The 16,847-nt window shown below is 37.8% G+C and overlaps 1 protein-coding gene across 1 annotated transcript in view; it reads right to left on the reverse strand.

Annotated features, from left to right (window-relative positions):
- The window catches only part of CDK14 (cyclin-dependent kinase 14), a 321,566-nt gene that overhangs the window by 69,446 nt on the left and 235,273 nt on the right, over window positions 1–16,847 (reverse strand). The window contains exon 14 of the mRNA XM_009330527.1: window positions 437–576. Coding sequence (XP_009328802.1) covers window positions 437–576 — 140 coding nt within the window. The remainder of the gene's footprint in view (window positions 1–436; window positions 577–16,847) is intronic.

Here is a 16,847-nt window from a genome sequence, read left to right on the forward strand (position 1 = left end):
GTCCTTTCTTAAAAATTACTGTTATAACAGATACAGATTCTGTGAATCAAACACGGCTGGATTTTTATCCTGTATGCTACAGCTAGTTAAGAAGTACTGTATGTTATAAAGTGAAAAGCACTAAATATGTAAATTGTATTTTGCCTTTTGCTTTATGACAATTCAGATAATTCTCTTGGCTGCACACATAATCAAATACAAAGATAGCTGGCTGCAGACTGCAGAGCAGAGATAGCAAAAAAAAAAAAAAAAAAATTTCATTTTTTCCTGTGTCAAGCTAACTATGTAATTTCAAGCTACACAATTGCACTCACATATTTTGTGTGTGGCTGTGTAGGTCCATGAAGCTGTCTGCCTGTGAGGGTTAGCATACACACATGCATCTGTATGAACTAGCGTCTTTGTTTTTAATTGATTTGGAGGTGGTTATACTCACTATCAGTTAACTCCCATAGCCGTGGGGGCAGATCACTGAAATACTCATGGCTCAGGGCTGCCTGTGCTGACAATCTGTTCTTTGGGAAACACTGGAGTAGTTTGGAGGCTAGATCTTCCGCGTGATTCACATAGCTCAGCCTGAAACACAAACAAGAAGGTTTTTCTGTAAAACAATCTCATTATTCTGTTTACTAATTCCATCTGCAGTCAGCACAGTTGAAACACCAGGTTTTATCCAGCCAGCCAGGATAAAGACAAAGTCTGTTTGGGAGCACTACCAGGCAAGATATTCCTCAGGTTAGGGAGTCAATACATTATTTCTGCATTGACAGCTCAAAATTCATATAAATTTTACAAATATAGAGCATAAAATATACCATATCACATATGCCCTGCCTAGTACGCTAAAATATCATGAGCAATGGGATCTTGAAAGCAACGGTTTCGATTCTTCCATTTACATTTTATTGAGCAGAGTGACAGACTGAAAATTTACAGCGCTGGAAACAAATGGTTATTTTTATCTAACTAAATTTTATCTAACTAATTTTATCTAACTAAACCCATGAAATCCAAGCTTAAAATAATGGCAGCATTCATACAACTTTGTGAAGTATCAAATTTTAAAATCCAGTGATGCTTAACACGCAACATATGCATCATGTTTCTTAAAGACATTTGTCTTTCAGGAAGTACGGACTTCTTATTTTTTCATATATTCACACGGCAGGCCACTGACTCTTCATTAGGTGTTAATGCAATGCAAACATTACATTGTAAGTAAGTGCATTATCTTTTCTAAGCTACCTAGGGAAGTCTGAGAAAACTCGTTGTTTTACTGGGAGCTATATGCTTGGGAATATTATAAGAAAATATAAACTAAAAATAATAGATTTGGACAGGAGAGAGTAAAACGGTACCCAGCAAGATGTGGCTTGGGTCTAGTAACCTACAGCTGCCTCCTAAATTTCCAAAGCCACCAAACTCATTGTAATATGCAGTCGAAAAAGAGATGCTGAATCTTGTCGACATTGTGTTGCTATTAGTAGTATGTAACCCTGGTAAATTCAACCATGCCTTTGCTCAGTAGAGATCTCTTGTCAGGTAGAAATGCCAAAGTGTATAAAAGGTCTCCTATTTTTCAATGCACTGTTTCCCAAAACAGAGTAGACTGCAGTCCAAAATACCGCAGTATTTGAAAAAGACGGTGTTACCCTCTAAAATCAGTAATCCTACAGCATGTTTCATGCAAATGTTCATTTTTGTTCAGCTCAAGCTGACTTTTTGAAAAGTCATTCAAGGAAGATGGATTAAACAGAGTTACTTTTTTATTTTCACATATTTAATATTGGGCTGATGTGGCATAATTTATAAGGGTCAGTGTATGCACAGGTGAAAACTATCTCTGCAACAAAGAAGAGATAACACTGAAAACACTAAATGAAAAAAAAAGTTATTACAGTGAAAAATTTAAGTAAGTAAGTCACAAATGTCATAGATACTGCTTTTTGTCCATGCCCATATTACACTCAATGTGAAAAAAAAATTTAAAAGTCAAAAGCATCTCTGCTAAATTGCGTGTTGGCATATGTATGATATGCTGATATTTGTAATGACTCAAGAAATATGCCACTGTGTCTTTTTAATTTCTAGCAACTGTATGCTAAATAGGAATTTTTGAATACTGTGCCTATCTGATCTCTTCCTGAGAACAGGCAGGATATTTGTCCAGAAATTACCCAGGGATGAATTGCCCAGAAGTGCCAACCACTTCAGGATGTTATTTCTCATCAGCCATAATCTTACAGAATTCCCAGGATTAGGATTTGGAATTGTTATTCTAGGTTAAACAGATAGCTAAACTTTAGTATTTCTGATGGTCCTAAATTGTCTGTTTTCATTTTCAGTTCATGACATAATAAAGGCATCTTGAATGAAACAGTCATTGCCTATAAATCAGATTCTACAACAGGATTAATTCCAGATTCCTTAAACTACCAGATTGTAGAAATTGTTTCATTCGACTTTTTTGAAAATTACAGGAAAGTTCATTACAGAACACAGCAAAATACCAGGAGAAAAGGCTATTCTTAACAAAGAAAGGAAAAGGAGGGGTAAATATTCAGGGAGAATTGGTATTAATTCTTCTACACATCCAAAATTCCCATGGACCGGTGATTATATTGCATCTGTGAGGCCTGCCTTGTGTCCTAATCCCACCTGCACCAATTATTTGTTCAGAGGTCCTGGCAAATCATTTCACCAATGTATTTTCTTCCCCACAGAAGTAGTTGTATCCTTTTTAGGAGCCATAGTAAACTTGCTCTGTCTTGAATGAAACCTGCTGTTAAGTCAGAAAAATGAGGTCACTTAAATAAGTAGTGAAATATTACCCTCCGGTATAAGAATTGCACCATTCCTTAGCTGATCCATACGTATAGTGAAGATGCTAATTAAGGAAGGCAAAGCAAAAGAAAAGAACGTTCAAACGTTAATGAATTCTGAATTGCAGGTGAAATTACGGATGATGACACCCTAGTTCCTCGGTGCTCTTGAACAGAGTAGTGCCAACGTTCTGACTGTATTAACGCTCATCAACGTCCCTGGCATACTGCTAAGATCTTTTTTTAGCAAGAAAATCAGATTAACTAATATAAGTTGAAAATAGTCTGAGTAGGATCAGTTTAGGAAGCCAAAGTCACGTTCCCAGTTTAGAAACAAAAAAGATATTGGTTTACTGAGACCAATCAAGAAGCCAAAGATAAGTATCAAATAATCAGCAGATTATACATTAATACAATATAAACCCAACAAAAATATCTAGGGCTGCAACATAATCACATCAACTAATGAAATAATTGTGAATAAATCAGTCAAAATTAGAACCGGTTTTATAATTAATAAATAGAAAAAAGATGTATCTTCATTGCACAGTCTGCAAAAATAGTTCAATCTGCTATAATTATTACATTTACCTGCCCTGATAATACTCCGAGTAGTGCCGGGGGGCAGGTATGTCTTAGTTATTTCTACAGTGTTTTGAAGACTCCAGTTGCTACATTATTAGTATTATGTTCCCAAGCATTTATAGATTTTAAACTCAGAAGGGACCATAACGATCAAGTCTCACCTCCTGTGTAATACAGGCCGAAGAAGATCATCCAAGTAACTCATGGACCAAATCATCACTTTTAGCTAGGCTCAGCTGTATCTTTAAAGTTCTACATCAAAGTTCTAGCTTTGTTTACGGAGCTTTGCAGAGCAATGAAAAAATTCTTCTCCAAAAGCCATGCCTTCTCTGAAGGTCACTTCTGGAAATCAGTGGACACTGCAAAAAGCATATGCATGTGGGCTCCTAAGGTTGTCAGTCTTAAAACCGATGCCTTAGTGGAATGCATGACTAATTTTGCTGCTTTGTTTAAGGACAAGCTATTCTTCCACTTATGAAAAATGCACTGTATGATCATGTATTTAAATTACATCTACTACATCAGAATTGTTTGGAGAAACCAATTCAGTGCATAACCTCAGCGGTCTGGAACGTCGGAACGTTTGGTTTTGTTTCTTTTTCTTTTTTTTTTTTTTGCCAATAATCTCTTTAAATCTCCTCCTTAAAACATTGACAATTTGTCTGATGTAAGTTTGAAACATGATTCCTCAACAGGGACAAAGGCTGAATTTTCTGATGAGGTTCAGTAGTTAAGTATCTAATACAGAAAAGTTAACAAAAAGAACTAAAGAAAAAAAAGAAAAGATTTGATTTTTAAATACACCTCCTTCAGTATGTGACAGGATGGAATTTCATACAATATGGCTTTGTGTCTAAAACATAATAGTGTGTTTTGTCTCACAGCAGTTGGGCCATATAAGAACTTGGCATGCATGATATGGCAAGTCTCAATATTCACGCTTCACTTACTGTCACACTAATCACTGAGGAATAGTTACTAGCCATGACAGCATACATACTTTCAGAAAATGTGGCGTACAGCAGAATACAGAGAAACCTTTAGCAATAAGTATTAAATAATACGTAGATATTGTTTTGAGAAATATTGGGAATACTTTTACAGACCTACTCTGATGACATTTGTAAAACACATCGATTTTCAACTTAATCCCAAATGCTATATACAGCCTTAGCTCAAGAAAAACAAACACCATATGAAGCTGTCTCACTTTAAACATATATGAATCTGACTAGACTTGAGCAGTTGTAAATCTCATTGGATTACAAGAATTTGATTTAATTTCAGAAAACAGGCTTAAATGTCTTTCTACTGCAGAGGAAGGTCAGTATTTGGTCAAGCAGAACATGACTAAGATCACTGAAGTTTGGTTTAAGCTCTTGAGAAAAAAAAAGTTTTGGGCATGTGCAGTGAACTTCTGAACTTGGGGTGATTTGCTTTTAAATACAATGAAGAAGGCAGCTCAAATTCACATTAATAATTAAGACAAATGGGCATTAGAACAAATGGAGATAATATGCTGTCTATATACTCCTAACAGCATGAGGTAAATACTTCCCAAAGCAAAAATCGTTTACTGTGCATATTTTCCGTGTGAAGATACGACTCTTGCAGCATATCATTAATTCATTTCTCAACTGCAATTTATAGCATGGCCTAGAGGAGTGAGGCACCTAATTCCCTTTGGAAATCTCAGCTCTGCTTCTTTATTCTAAGTAATCCCTTGCAACCTGAAGTGCTGAAAGACAAAACCACAGTTAACCCGAACAATCACACCATTTAGCAGAGTTTAAAGTTTAATGGCAAGAAGAGAAAAAACAAAAAAATTCACGTCTTGGTGCAAATCAGACGAGCCATATGGTAACCCTCGCGGCTCGTTTCACAGAGGACGCCGTGCCCCCTCAACAACAGGGCTCTCTTACAGTCCCTGGGGTATCTCACCTACCATCGCACCGCCACGAGGGCCATATTCCCCACTTTCACCCAGTATGCTTGAGGACGGCAGTCTTTCCCCCTTGTATGAGGGTTTAGGCCTCTCCTGAGTTCTGACACAAAACTGTGCCAACGCCGTATATTGTAGTTAATGTTTTCTTTGCAAATTCATTATCTTCTGACCAGCTGATATGGACATGCCCTCATGTGCCTTGATAGTTTGCACCTCTGAATATGCGCGCAACCTGACTAGCAGCAGCTACGCAGCGCACAAATCGGAGCAGGGCCTACCTTAAGTAACATTTCCTTTTTACTAAATATCAACAGACTTTTCTGTTGCTACAGCCATGCCGAGAACACCTACCGTCTTCAAAGACCTGACGTGCCAGCTCCAGCGTGCAGGAGCTGCTTCCCTAATGTGCCTGGTGTGCCTCCACGAAGCTGCTGCAGAGATTATTTAGCCATCATGAAACCACCGCAACAAGTGAATGCTAGTTTTGATGCGATGCTTTTAGCTTTTGATACAGATGAAGGCATAAAGCGGCACCTCAAGACGAAAATCTAACAGAGTAAAGACGTTATCATTTTTCTCAGTGTTTTACACAGAGGGTACTGAGGACTAAAACTGATGAACAAAGAGAGACAAAAGCTTTTGAAGGCTCACTGAAGCAGGGTTTTACTTGTTGCTGATCAATCACAAAAAACAGAATTTGCTCTACAGCACAGTGTAGTGGTACTTCAAGCCAACATTATTTAACCTACAGTCAAACACAGGCACAGACAGGGATCATATTTCAGTGTTGGGATTGTCCCCCACATCTGACTGGGCTGCCAACAGCAGTCTTAACATTGTGCTGGGTTGTGCACGTTCTTTAGGAGGCATGTCTCCAAACACCTTATGCCCCTCTTCTTCTTTCCAAACTGAGGTGCTGGCAGCAGTTTAGATTCAGAAACACTGAGCTCTCTACACATGCAAGGCAGGAAAGCATGGTCTCCAGGCTCGCTAGGCTCCTGGTTCCACTGTATTCTTCTAGCTCAGTACCTCACTAGAAGTAAGATTGCCACATTAGCGCAACATCCTGCTCAGGCTTCTTCGATGAGCTAGGCTGGGGTAAATCCTGCACTAACATGGCTATACCGCTCCCAGTATCTGTCCTTGCTCTGTGCTGCTGCTGCTGCACAACACTGCACTCCACAGTCTTCAGACCTTCATGATTTCTATAAGGGTGTATGAAACAATCTCTCTGGAAATTTAGAAATTAGTTTGATCTGTTGAAGCACTGAAAAAGTGGTCAAAATGTTTATTATTAAAGTAAAAGCCATGACAATCAATGATAAGTATTCACTGATATTGCACAGAGCTAAAAGTATCGGTGTTTGATTCTTTGGTATTGCTGTTAATGTAGATATAAAAGAGGCCAGAGCCCCATTTGGAAAGCTGTGGAGGTAAGATCATTTAGTGCATTCCAGAAAGGTAATAGTAACCCTGACCCGTCCGAACTAATTCTCACTTGACAGTTGCACAGATGCCATTAGCTGGAAAGCAAGCAAGTTGAATAGCATTTCATGAAAAAAAGTGAGTGTAACAAATGAAGGTTCTAACAATACAGGCAACTGGTTTTTTTTTCTCTTTTAATTAATATTGATTTACGTCTAGGTATATGATTTTTATACACTTGGTAAATTTTTAAAAGAATCTACTGACCCAGTAGGTAAACCGTAATTATAGTTGCAGCTCCTGAACTTCTCAGAATGGAGAATTAAGATGCTTACTTAAACTGCTCATGAGTCACACGAGGCTTCAGAGACTCTGGTTGGTCACACCTAAGCTAGACAATGAAGTGATCCAGCCTCTCACGGCAATTCGCATTTGATAATGGCCGTTAAGCTCAGTCATGACTAAATCATAAAATCATTTGTATGTGTCATCACTGAATGTAACTCAAGACAAAATCTTAGACATGAGTCTATTTCTCCCTGACTCTTTCTGCACTAGATTTGATGTGTTTTAGTGTCCGTTTCAGATGTATTACTGTATTTCTACAACACAACACTGCTTGCGATATCCAGCTTGCAAGGTTCACTTCATATAGGAAGCAGAACATTAACACCCTTACAGAACACACCACCTTTAAAAACTGAATATGGTTGATTTGAGCTTTAAATGCTAAGCTTAAAGAGAATCACTCAATTTACAACAGACTTAACAGTATCCTGGGTTTTGTCCTTCTATAGCCTGACATGCATCTGGGCTAGCTCTTGCTTTGATGCCTCAGAATAAATATGCTGGGCTATGAAACATTCCAAGGATACCCAGTGCAAACTATTTAGAACTTAGGGCATGAAGATAGCCAATACTGTTCATCAACAATATTGCAGATATTTCCCCAACTTGTTATATACCATTTTGATACATAATAAGGTTTACATTTGATACTAGGTATCTTTTTGCCAGGATAATATACGTTGGAGCATCAAATGAAGCAAGTACTATGGAGTCTGCATGGCAGATGTTAGAAAAAAGAAAAATAAGCTTATTTAAACAGCAAATATACAATATATGTCCAGTGATAACATACTCTAAGCTACTGAGAATGTGGCTTTCTGTGATATGATCACATAACTTCCTTAACTCCTGGGAATTCTGAGGTGGTGATATTCCAGGCAACATGACTGCTGGGTATAGTGTTCTGCTACTGTTTAAAACCACAAGTAATTCTTTAAACTAAAAGAAGAATACCTGAAGTATTTCATATTATTTCACTCAGTTTCCAGCAGTTTCTCTCAGATACAGATCTTTCCCAGAAAAAGTATTTCCTAAGAAATTTTAATCAGAACATGCCTCACAATTTTGCCCTAGAAAGAATTTAGCAATTACTTCTTTCTGATTTTATACGCCACCACCAATCAGCTATTTTAATTCTTTCAGCATCCCAATTAACCCAGTATTAAAGATACTAATTATGGAAGACATAGTGTATTACTTACACCACAACAGACTACTACAGACTACATACTACTGAATATGCTAAATTTATAGTTTACTGGCAGATCTTGCTTGCTGTAAGTCTAATTAATGAAGAACAAAAACATGGTGGCTACATCTAATCAGAAGCTTTTGATTATTTTGAAATTCTTTAAAGGGCATGAATCTTCTGATCAGGAGAGTGTTTTTTTACGGCCACCATCGTGGACCTCAGCAAGTTGAACGGAATATCCTTGGAAAATAAATAGAGCTAAAAATAATTACTAACATCCCAATCATTTTATGAGCTATTATTTCACCAGAAAATGGAGAAAATATATCTTTAATCCTGAACAAAAACTCTTCAAGGTTTATGTTCTCTATAAACCTTTCACTGAGAACTGAAAATATAAGTTAGTAATGCAATAAATGCCCTAACAAATATATCAGATTTTTCACTTAATGCTTTTTACAGGCTTAAACCAAACTGAGTGAAAGAAAATCACCTTTTACAGTCTGACTCTTAAAGGAAGAATGCCTTTCTGTTATGCTTTTTAAAAGAAGGCATGGTGAATTTATATCAACTTCACTGAATCTTGGGGCATGATAAAAGGAAGAAATAAGGCAGTGGAGTTAACATTCCATAGCGTTCTTTCTTCACATATTTATTTCCTCACTGGCTGGACACAAGCCAAAGAAAACGAGGGAATAACCCCCCCCCAAAACATAGAAATAGCTGAAATAAACCTTTGGCACACAATGCAGTCAAAGCTTTTTGCTTTTCCTCCTCCCACCCTCGACAACCTGGATTGTTTCTCTCCAAAGAAATCCAAGCAAAAAATACTCCAAAGAAAAAACAACCAAACTCTGAATTTCAAATTTGTCAGTGGGTGCAGCCACTAGGGCAGTAAACAAAGTTTCCCGTATTTTCCCTTATTAAATGACTACAGAAAGAAAAACCAGCTGTCTTTTTGGACCTATTGCCTTTTGCAATCTAAAAAAAAAAAGATAGAACTAAGTTCTAGTAAATAAACATTAGCACTGCCTTATAAATCTCTGCCCTCTTGTCTGATATTTTATCATCTCGGGTTTGAGAAGTCTTAATTTCATTCTAATGTAAATAAGAACTGGTCTGTTTGCACAGTACTTCAACAAGAATTTGCTGCAAGGTTGCAGCATGCAGGCAGTGCCCCGAGAAGGGTGACCTCGCTTTAGTCAGTGAAGCCAAAGATCATTTATCACAGTTAACCTACAAATCTGTCTTGCTGGGGCCTCAGATCCATCAGCCACTTGGAAGCAGCTACTTGTCCTGTCCTCCCGCAGCTCCCTAAAACATCGGATGGGTCTGATCTTTTCTATTATTGTATACCTCTCAGCTAATAAAATATATTTTCATGGATATGGAACGAACAGGAGTACTTTGTATTTATTTATACAGCTCATTAAAGGTGGATAGAGATTTGGAGGCAGAGAGAATGCCCCAAGCCTAGAAAGCTCAGGAAGGCAGACCCCAGGCATATGCATGTATTTAACTTTATATATATGAGTCGCCTGGCTGAACCCAATGAGGCTAAGCAATTACGTACAAGCAGGCATCCTGGTCTTTTTGCAACTATACTCCTAAGCTAAGACATGGCAGGGAAACGATGCAGAACTAGTAAACGTTGAGAGAAGGAGACCAAGATGGTTATAATGAGAGCATATGGGCAATATATTCAAAGCTATGCAGTCAAAAATACTTTATTATGTATTATTATACCTAGATATTTAGACAGACTTATATCATACAGAACTAGCTGCAGCTCCCTGACCCTGAGGTACTTGGTTCAGGTGACATTAGAAGAGATCACGGGATGGGTAACCACATTCACACCAGCATCGTAGCGCAGAAGGTGCCATTCCTTCCTAGCACACCACTCTTTCTCTTTACATTAATGGAGATAGATACTTTCTAAAGGGAACATTAGGTCATCTTCCAGCGGGGAGAAGCTGGCAGACTGAAAATCCAGTGCCTGATACCAACAGCAGTAATACTTGTTAAGAGACAAATATGCTTGTGCCAATCTGTTAAAAGAAGTCTGAATTTGACTTTGAACTTGAACAAGGAAATGAGTGTAATTATTCAAGGGTTTCTTAGGCACCGAGCCCATTGTTGAAGGAGAAAACAGTGATGTCTCTGTAGTATGCACTTTGGAAAAAATGTAACATGACTTTGCACTGATTTTTTTAAAAAAGTGAAACATTACATATCCACATGTACCTGTATTGAAGGGTCTTTTTAAAAGAGTTGCTCGGATTTAACACAACAGTTTATGCCTTTTTAACTAGAAACAGGCTGGAGATGAATGACCAAACCACAAATTCCATATATTTCAGTAATTGATAGCTAAAATATGTGGATTTTAAGTGCTTGTACTCACATATGTGTGAGGATGCAGTGCTATCTGACACTCAGAAATTGGCTTGCAGTAGGGAAGGATCCTGAACTATTTTTGCAAATCCTAACCTGTCAAAGTAGCATGAAAGAGAGACAGCTAAGCAGGGAGTTATTGCTATTTAGACATAAATCAGCATAGGCGATTTAAGAACTAAAATAAAAATTGTTATCTGTAATAGTGACCATTAAAGGTCAGATTTCCCAAAGAGCCAACTGTCACTAAAAATTGACTACCAGTAGAGCTCAGGCCACTCCTAATCACCCAAAATAAGCAGGTGGATTTTCAAAAGATTTTGCATACATGGAAATGTGGAATCCATGGAGCTCTGCGACACATCTGGTCATGTGTGCTGCCACTGAATTGGGACAAGCAAGTAAATAAACACAGGGGACCCATTTTAGGGACCTAAATGGATATTAAGCTTCTGTGAAAGCAGGTGTTCAAGGCAGACAAGGACTAGTCCTAGCAGCTTCCAAACTGAGAACAAGAAGCCTGGAGAAAAGGACCACAAACAACTGGTAAATGCACTATCTGGGCACAAGCCCGCCTGAAAGGAAGACCGCAGCTGTGAGTCTGCCTAGGGGACAGGAGAAGGCCTAAATATGAGTAAGGGATCACTGACATAAGAATAGGAGCAAACACACAGCTTTGTGAAGAAAGAGAGGAAGAGGCATAATTATGGAGGATTTTGAAAAGAAGGAGCTCAAAAACAATGCAGTGAAACAGCCAGTGTTGGGAGGGAAGCTAAACAATCCACAAAAAAATAAACTGAATTTACTGGTTGCTTTTTATATGATCTGAAAAAGGGTGTTGGTCAGGAGAAGACATGAGAAGTATATTACGATAATCAAGATCTGAGTGACAGAGTTGGTTGGGGAAGGAAAAAAAGGTATCTTGGAAAAGCTGGAAAGAAAAAAAATTGTAAAATATATATAGCAGTCTGGATGCACAGGCTAGGAAAGGAAAGATAAAAAACAGGCCTAACGCTTCAGGCCTAGGTGACAAAGGATGCCAGCATTCCAGCTGAGAGGAGAAACTTCACTGGGAATATGCTCAAGTGTGCAAGGGGCAGGGGATAGTAAGAACCTCTCTGTTGAAGCCTGTATCGCCAAATTAAGAAGGGCTAGGGAGAGAGCCTGACAACTCAGCTACTGAGTGTCCACATTGCCCCCTGGATTATTTTGGCCCATGTCAACTAGCATTCTCCAAAACCACTCCTAGACACAGTTCAGGGAACAACCCATGCCAGGGACCATTCCCAAAAGGCAGCATTTACCAGCCTACTACAAGCAGGGTGTGCATTACCTTCAATTTATGCTAGAAAATACAATTCTCATGGTCTGCAGCATTGGTCTTATGTTATTCTGGAAATTTTGGATTAAAAAACTAATACTGAATACCCCAAAAATAATAATTGCACCTGCAGCTGCATGGGGACCACACAAAGCCCACAGGAGATGCATGCCCAAGTATTATTTAGTACAGCTGTAGCTAAGGTCTGCCACATGGCCTTGGGGCCAGAAGACAATCCCTGGCTCTGCTTTAGTTAGCAGCATAGACATAGGCTGTATCTGACAGAAAAATGATATTCACCAAATGCTATCTGTCAACATCTCAGGAAAGATTCATGCCCTCATGGTTGCAGAATAAAGCTTGACTCAAGGGCACTTTAAGGATCAAATATGAAAGAAATAAAAGGAATATAACATTAGTCTACAAAAGTCACGATGCTGAAGGAAGGCCAATAATAATCTGGAGCATGATTTTTTATGCCAGGGTGGTGAAATTAGTTTGAGGCACACTAACAGTACACAGGAGTAAACAGAGCTTTAAGATTGCTATAGAATCTAACCAAAGAAGGCAATGCAAAAAATGATGGTCCATTCTTAACTTGCAATGGTGTCAGACAGAAAAGCATAAATTTCATCTATTTTTTACTACATTTCCTTGGATTTTGTAAGTTAGGGTCCAACCAATAGCAATATTTTAAAACTACTCTGGATTCCCAAACAATAGAAACAAAAAAGCAAACAATACATTTACGAGAATGTGACAGAAGTAAAAATTTTATTTTTTCCATTTAAATTTTTTGCAGTTTCTGAGTTTTTAAATCCAACACAAAAAATTAGAGCTTTTATTCATTTGTATTCCCAGCCTCCTATTGCAGCAGTGATCATAAAACAAACACAGCTGGCATCTTTACTATTTTATTCACTGAAGGATTTAGCTGGACAAACATCACAAAGATGGTGGCTGCTTTCATTGAATTTATGATCAAATATGCTCCAGCATAAGATCAACTCTGTAAGATCAATTACTATGAGATGTGAATAATTTAACAGAAAGTTGTCTATTTGTAAATCAGATCTTACGGATATAAATTCAGCTGAGGTAGCAGACGGTGGATACACATGGTATTATACATTACGTTATTTAAAAGGATGCAGCTTTTCTGTGAATCACATTTAGTGATAAATATTGTCATTTACATTTTGGTATCCAGCGAGCTGCTAATTCAGACAAACAACATTTCAAAATTTTATTTTAAACTTCAATTAAATTTGTCTTAATCAGAAAAGAACTTAACTGTTTTAGTGATGTCTTTCAAAATTACAGAATATATTTCCTATAAAGGCTTAATTAAAAACAATACACAAACCACCATCACTATCATTTTATGGTTTTTTTCCATAGATTCTCACCAGTCTGCTGTTCAGCATAATACCAGGAGAGTTATAATAATTTTAACGCAGAATGTGTGCCTTAGGATATGGGATTGACTCAATGCCTGAAAGAAAAAGGTCAGTTCCCTTTGGAACCACTTGCCTCTTTGCCCTCCAGCAATGACAGGTGCAGCAGCCCTATGCTGAGGCTCGTTATTCACACTGTGTTGCTGAAGATACATAATCTAACCTCTCCATTTTAATGTATCAGCAAGGATTATTGTCTCCTATCTTCCCAATTTGACACTCAGGTCAAGCAGGCACTGAAGATATATACATGATGATCTGCCTGCAGCCAGCATCTTTCACAAATTCTCAAACAATAGCTTCAAACTTTCCAAAATAGGTTATTGAAAGACATCACTAAATTTAATTATGAAAACTGTTTGGCTAGCAAATAACTCCCAGTTTTGAAATTAATCACTGTTTTTCACTAGTCTCCTACAATGCCATGTGTTTCTGCATCACTAGTTCAAAAAAACTGCATGAAAAAGCAAAAATTCTTGTTCCTCTGTACTATACGGCAGGAAAGAAGTCAGAAATCTGGAGGCAGATACATGACGCGCCCCAGCTAGAAACGCATGAAAGGAAGCAATTAAGATTTTCATGACAAAATTGCAATGAATTTTGGGAGACGATCACAGGAGATTCTCACGAATAGCAATATCTGAATACCTATGATTACCATCCTACCACAGAAAAGGTGGTGGTCAAAACTACACTGAAAACCCTACATCAAATCATCATAAAATTCAGTAAAGTAAGTATTTGTCTAGGGTAAAGATACTTTGTGATGTTTGTACCACTGCAGAAACCTTAACTACTGTCTGTAAGTCTTTGGCTGGCAACAGATCCAAACGGCAGGGGTTTTGAGATTGGCTTAAACTATCTGCAGAGCTACAAAACTCAGTAGCATTATTCATATCATTACACTTATTGCCTGTCTGCACCATCTCCCAAAATTATACACATTTCTGAGTCCCTAAGATAAGAATCAAAGGAACTGTTGAGTTAAAGAAAAAATATCCATAATACATGACCAAAAGCAGTGGAAAATATCAAGCCACTTAAGCCAACAGCAGTTGCTTAGCACTAAGCACTTTTGAATGCCAGGCCAATTCTTAAGGTGCCTATCATTTTGGCTCTCATGTTGGAAAACTCTTGCCTTTAGTGGCTACACACAAATAATGAGACACCCAGCAGTAAGGTCTACTTCACTTGTCCTACTGCCTTCACAGTACGTCTTCAATTCCTCAGACAAATCTTTTTAAAACAAATCTCAGAGGCTCAATTTTGTCAGCAATGTCATTATCTGGAGAAGAAAGAATTCAGCAGAGAGGCCAACAGTACAGAACTCCAGCAAGAGGGCAGAATTAGGCATGTGAGGATACAATGATGCCTGGTGCCTCTGATCAGAAAGTATTAGACTTCAAACCAAAAAATGAACACAGACACTATGGCAACATACAAGTAACAGACTACCAAAACCATAATTCTGAGAAATTAATAAAATGTTGGCATGTAGAAATGCATAAGGAGAAAGAACAACTGGAAACATCTGAAAAGAGTTTATCAGTAAGTACTCAAAAACGTTAATGAAGAACATACTTTGAAAAAAAAAATCATACCTGGAAACACCAAATAAACATGTCTGTCTGATATATGTCTCAATATCTTAAGGAATTCTTAAGGAATTAGTGAGGATAGTGAACAAATGTAAGGCACCTTTAAAAGTCTTTCCAGGAAATCTACACAAGAAGAGTTAGTTCTCTTTCCTCATTGCTCTTTACAGGCTTATTACTGTAGATAAGTTACTGTAACGTTAGCTGATTTTGCTCTACATTCTAACGTATTGTACTAGACTTAAAAAAAAAATACATATACACATACTTCCTTTCTAGTTTTCAAATAAGGAAGAGAACCTTGGCAAATATTTGCTGGACGTTGACACACAACATAGAAGCAAAATACAGACAATAGAAACGAAACATAAACAATACGGAAGCAAAATTAGTTTTAGGAAAAAACTAAGACAAAACGCCAATCAAAAGAAGACTTGACTAATGAACAAGACATCAGATAAATTGATTATTTTAAAACTGGACTTAATCATTGGTGGAACAAAGCAACAAGAGATAATGTTTGATGCAATTTCTCTAAAAAATCTTGCTCTGTGGACAAACTCCGAAGAGCTGGCATGTGATACGCTATCTCATAGACTGAAAACTGGCTGACAGACCATAAGCGAAGGGTAATGATGAGTGGCAATGTACTGAGTTGGAAGGGAAGTGTCCAGCTGTGTGCCAGAGGGATTAGCGTTAGTCACAGTTTTATTTAACATCTTTATTAATGAACTGGACTAAGGGATACACCGCATGCTGAATCAATTCTTAGATGAAACTAAAAGTTGAAAACACCATAGAAGACAAAAAAAGTAGTACAAAGAAGCTAGCAGAAGTGAGATATGTGGGCAGAAAATCTACAAACAAGATAGAGCATAGAGAACTACAATTACTTCTAGGGAAAAATAACCCAAAATATAGATAGGTTCAGAGATAATGCTGCCAACAAACTCTAGTCCAATGCCAGAAACTGAATTAGATGATGCTGAAGACAACAAAGAACATCTGTGTACGTTGGGGCTGTATTTTCACAGCTGTCATGGATGGGAAAGGTATAGGAGGGTAACAATGCAATTTTTACTAATGAAACAACATAGAGTTATTAGTACTCTGAAAAAGAGGACAAAGGCTTTTGTGGTCCAGTTTAGAAGGCTTATTGAAATTTTTAACTAGGCCAAGAGGATGTAACACAATACACAAAGCTTAGCAACACAAAAGAGGGGGAATTTAGAATAAAGCAAAAATAAATTGAATGTCAGGATGAACATTCTAACAATGAAGTCTGTTAGGAATAATCTCCCTCCGTATTTATAAAAGTTATAACCTTTGAGCAATTTACAATCGCTCCAATTTGAAGGAAACATTCAAATATAAATTGCAAAGAATTTTTCATCTTGGCAAAAGGAAAAATAGAGAAACTCTAGAGATCTTTCTCAGTCGTTGGCTTCAATCGGCATCATATAAATCATCACCATAAAGCGGACAAAACCTGCGGTGCATTTCAGCTTAGCACTAACCACTCCTGAGCTGGGCTGAGAACTTTGCCTTTTGCACCTTCGCAGCTGAGACCCTTTGTGCTGCCAGAAACATATAAAACGGTACTAAGAGGGTGCAACGTACAGTGGCAGACACAAAACAAGGCACTGAAGTGTAAACAAGCAGCTTCCACCACCCCGGAACTGATTTAATAAACCCCACTAAGGAGTGAAATAAACACAAGAGCGGTGTTCGGAAATTACCGGTAACAAACTGCCGGGCCC

This window comes from Pygoscelis adeliae, unplaced genomic scaffold, assembly GCF_000699105.1.
Source record: "Pygoscelis adeliae isolate BGI_AS28 unplaced genomic scaffold, ASM69910v1 Scaffold27, whole genome shotgun sequence".
In the NCBI taxonomy this organism is placed as follows: domain Eukaryota; kingdom Metazoa; phylum Chordata; class Aves; order Sphenisciformes; family Spheniscidae; genus Pygoscelis; species Pygoscelis adeliae.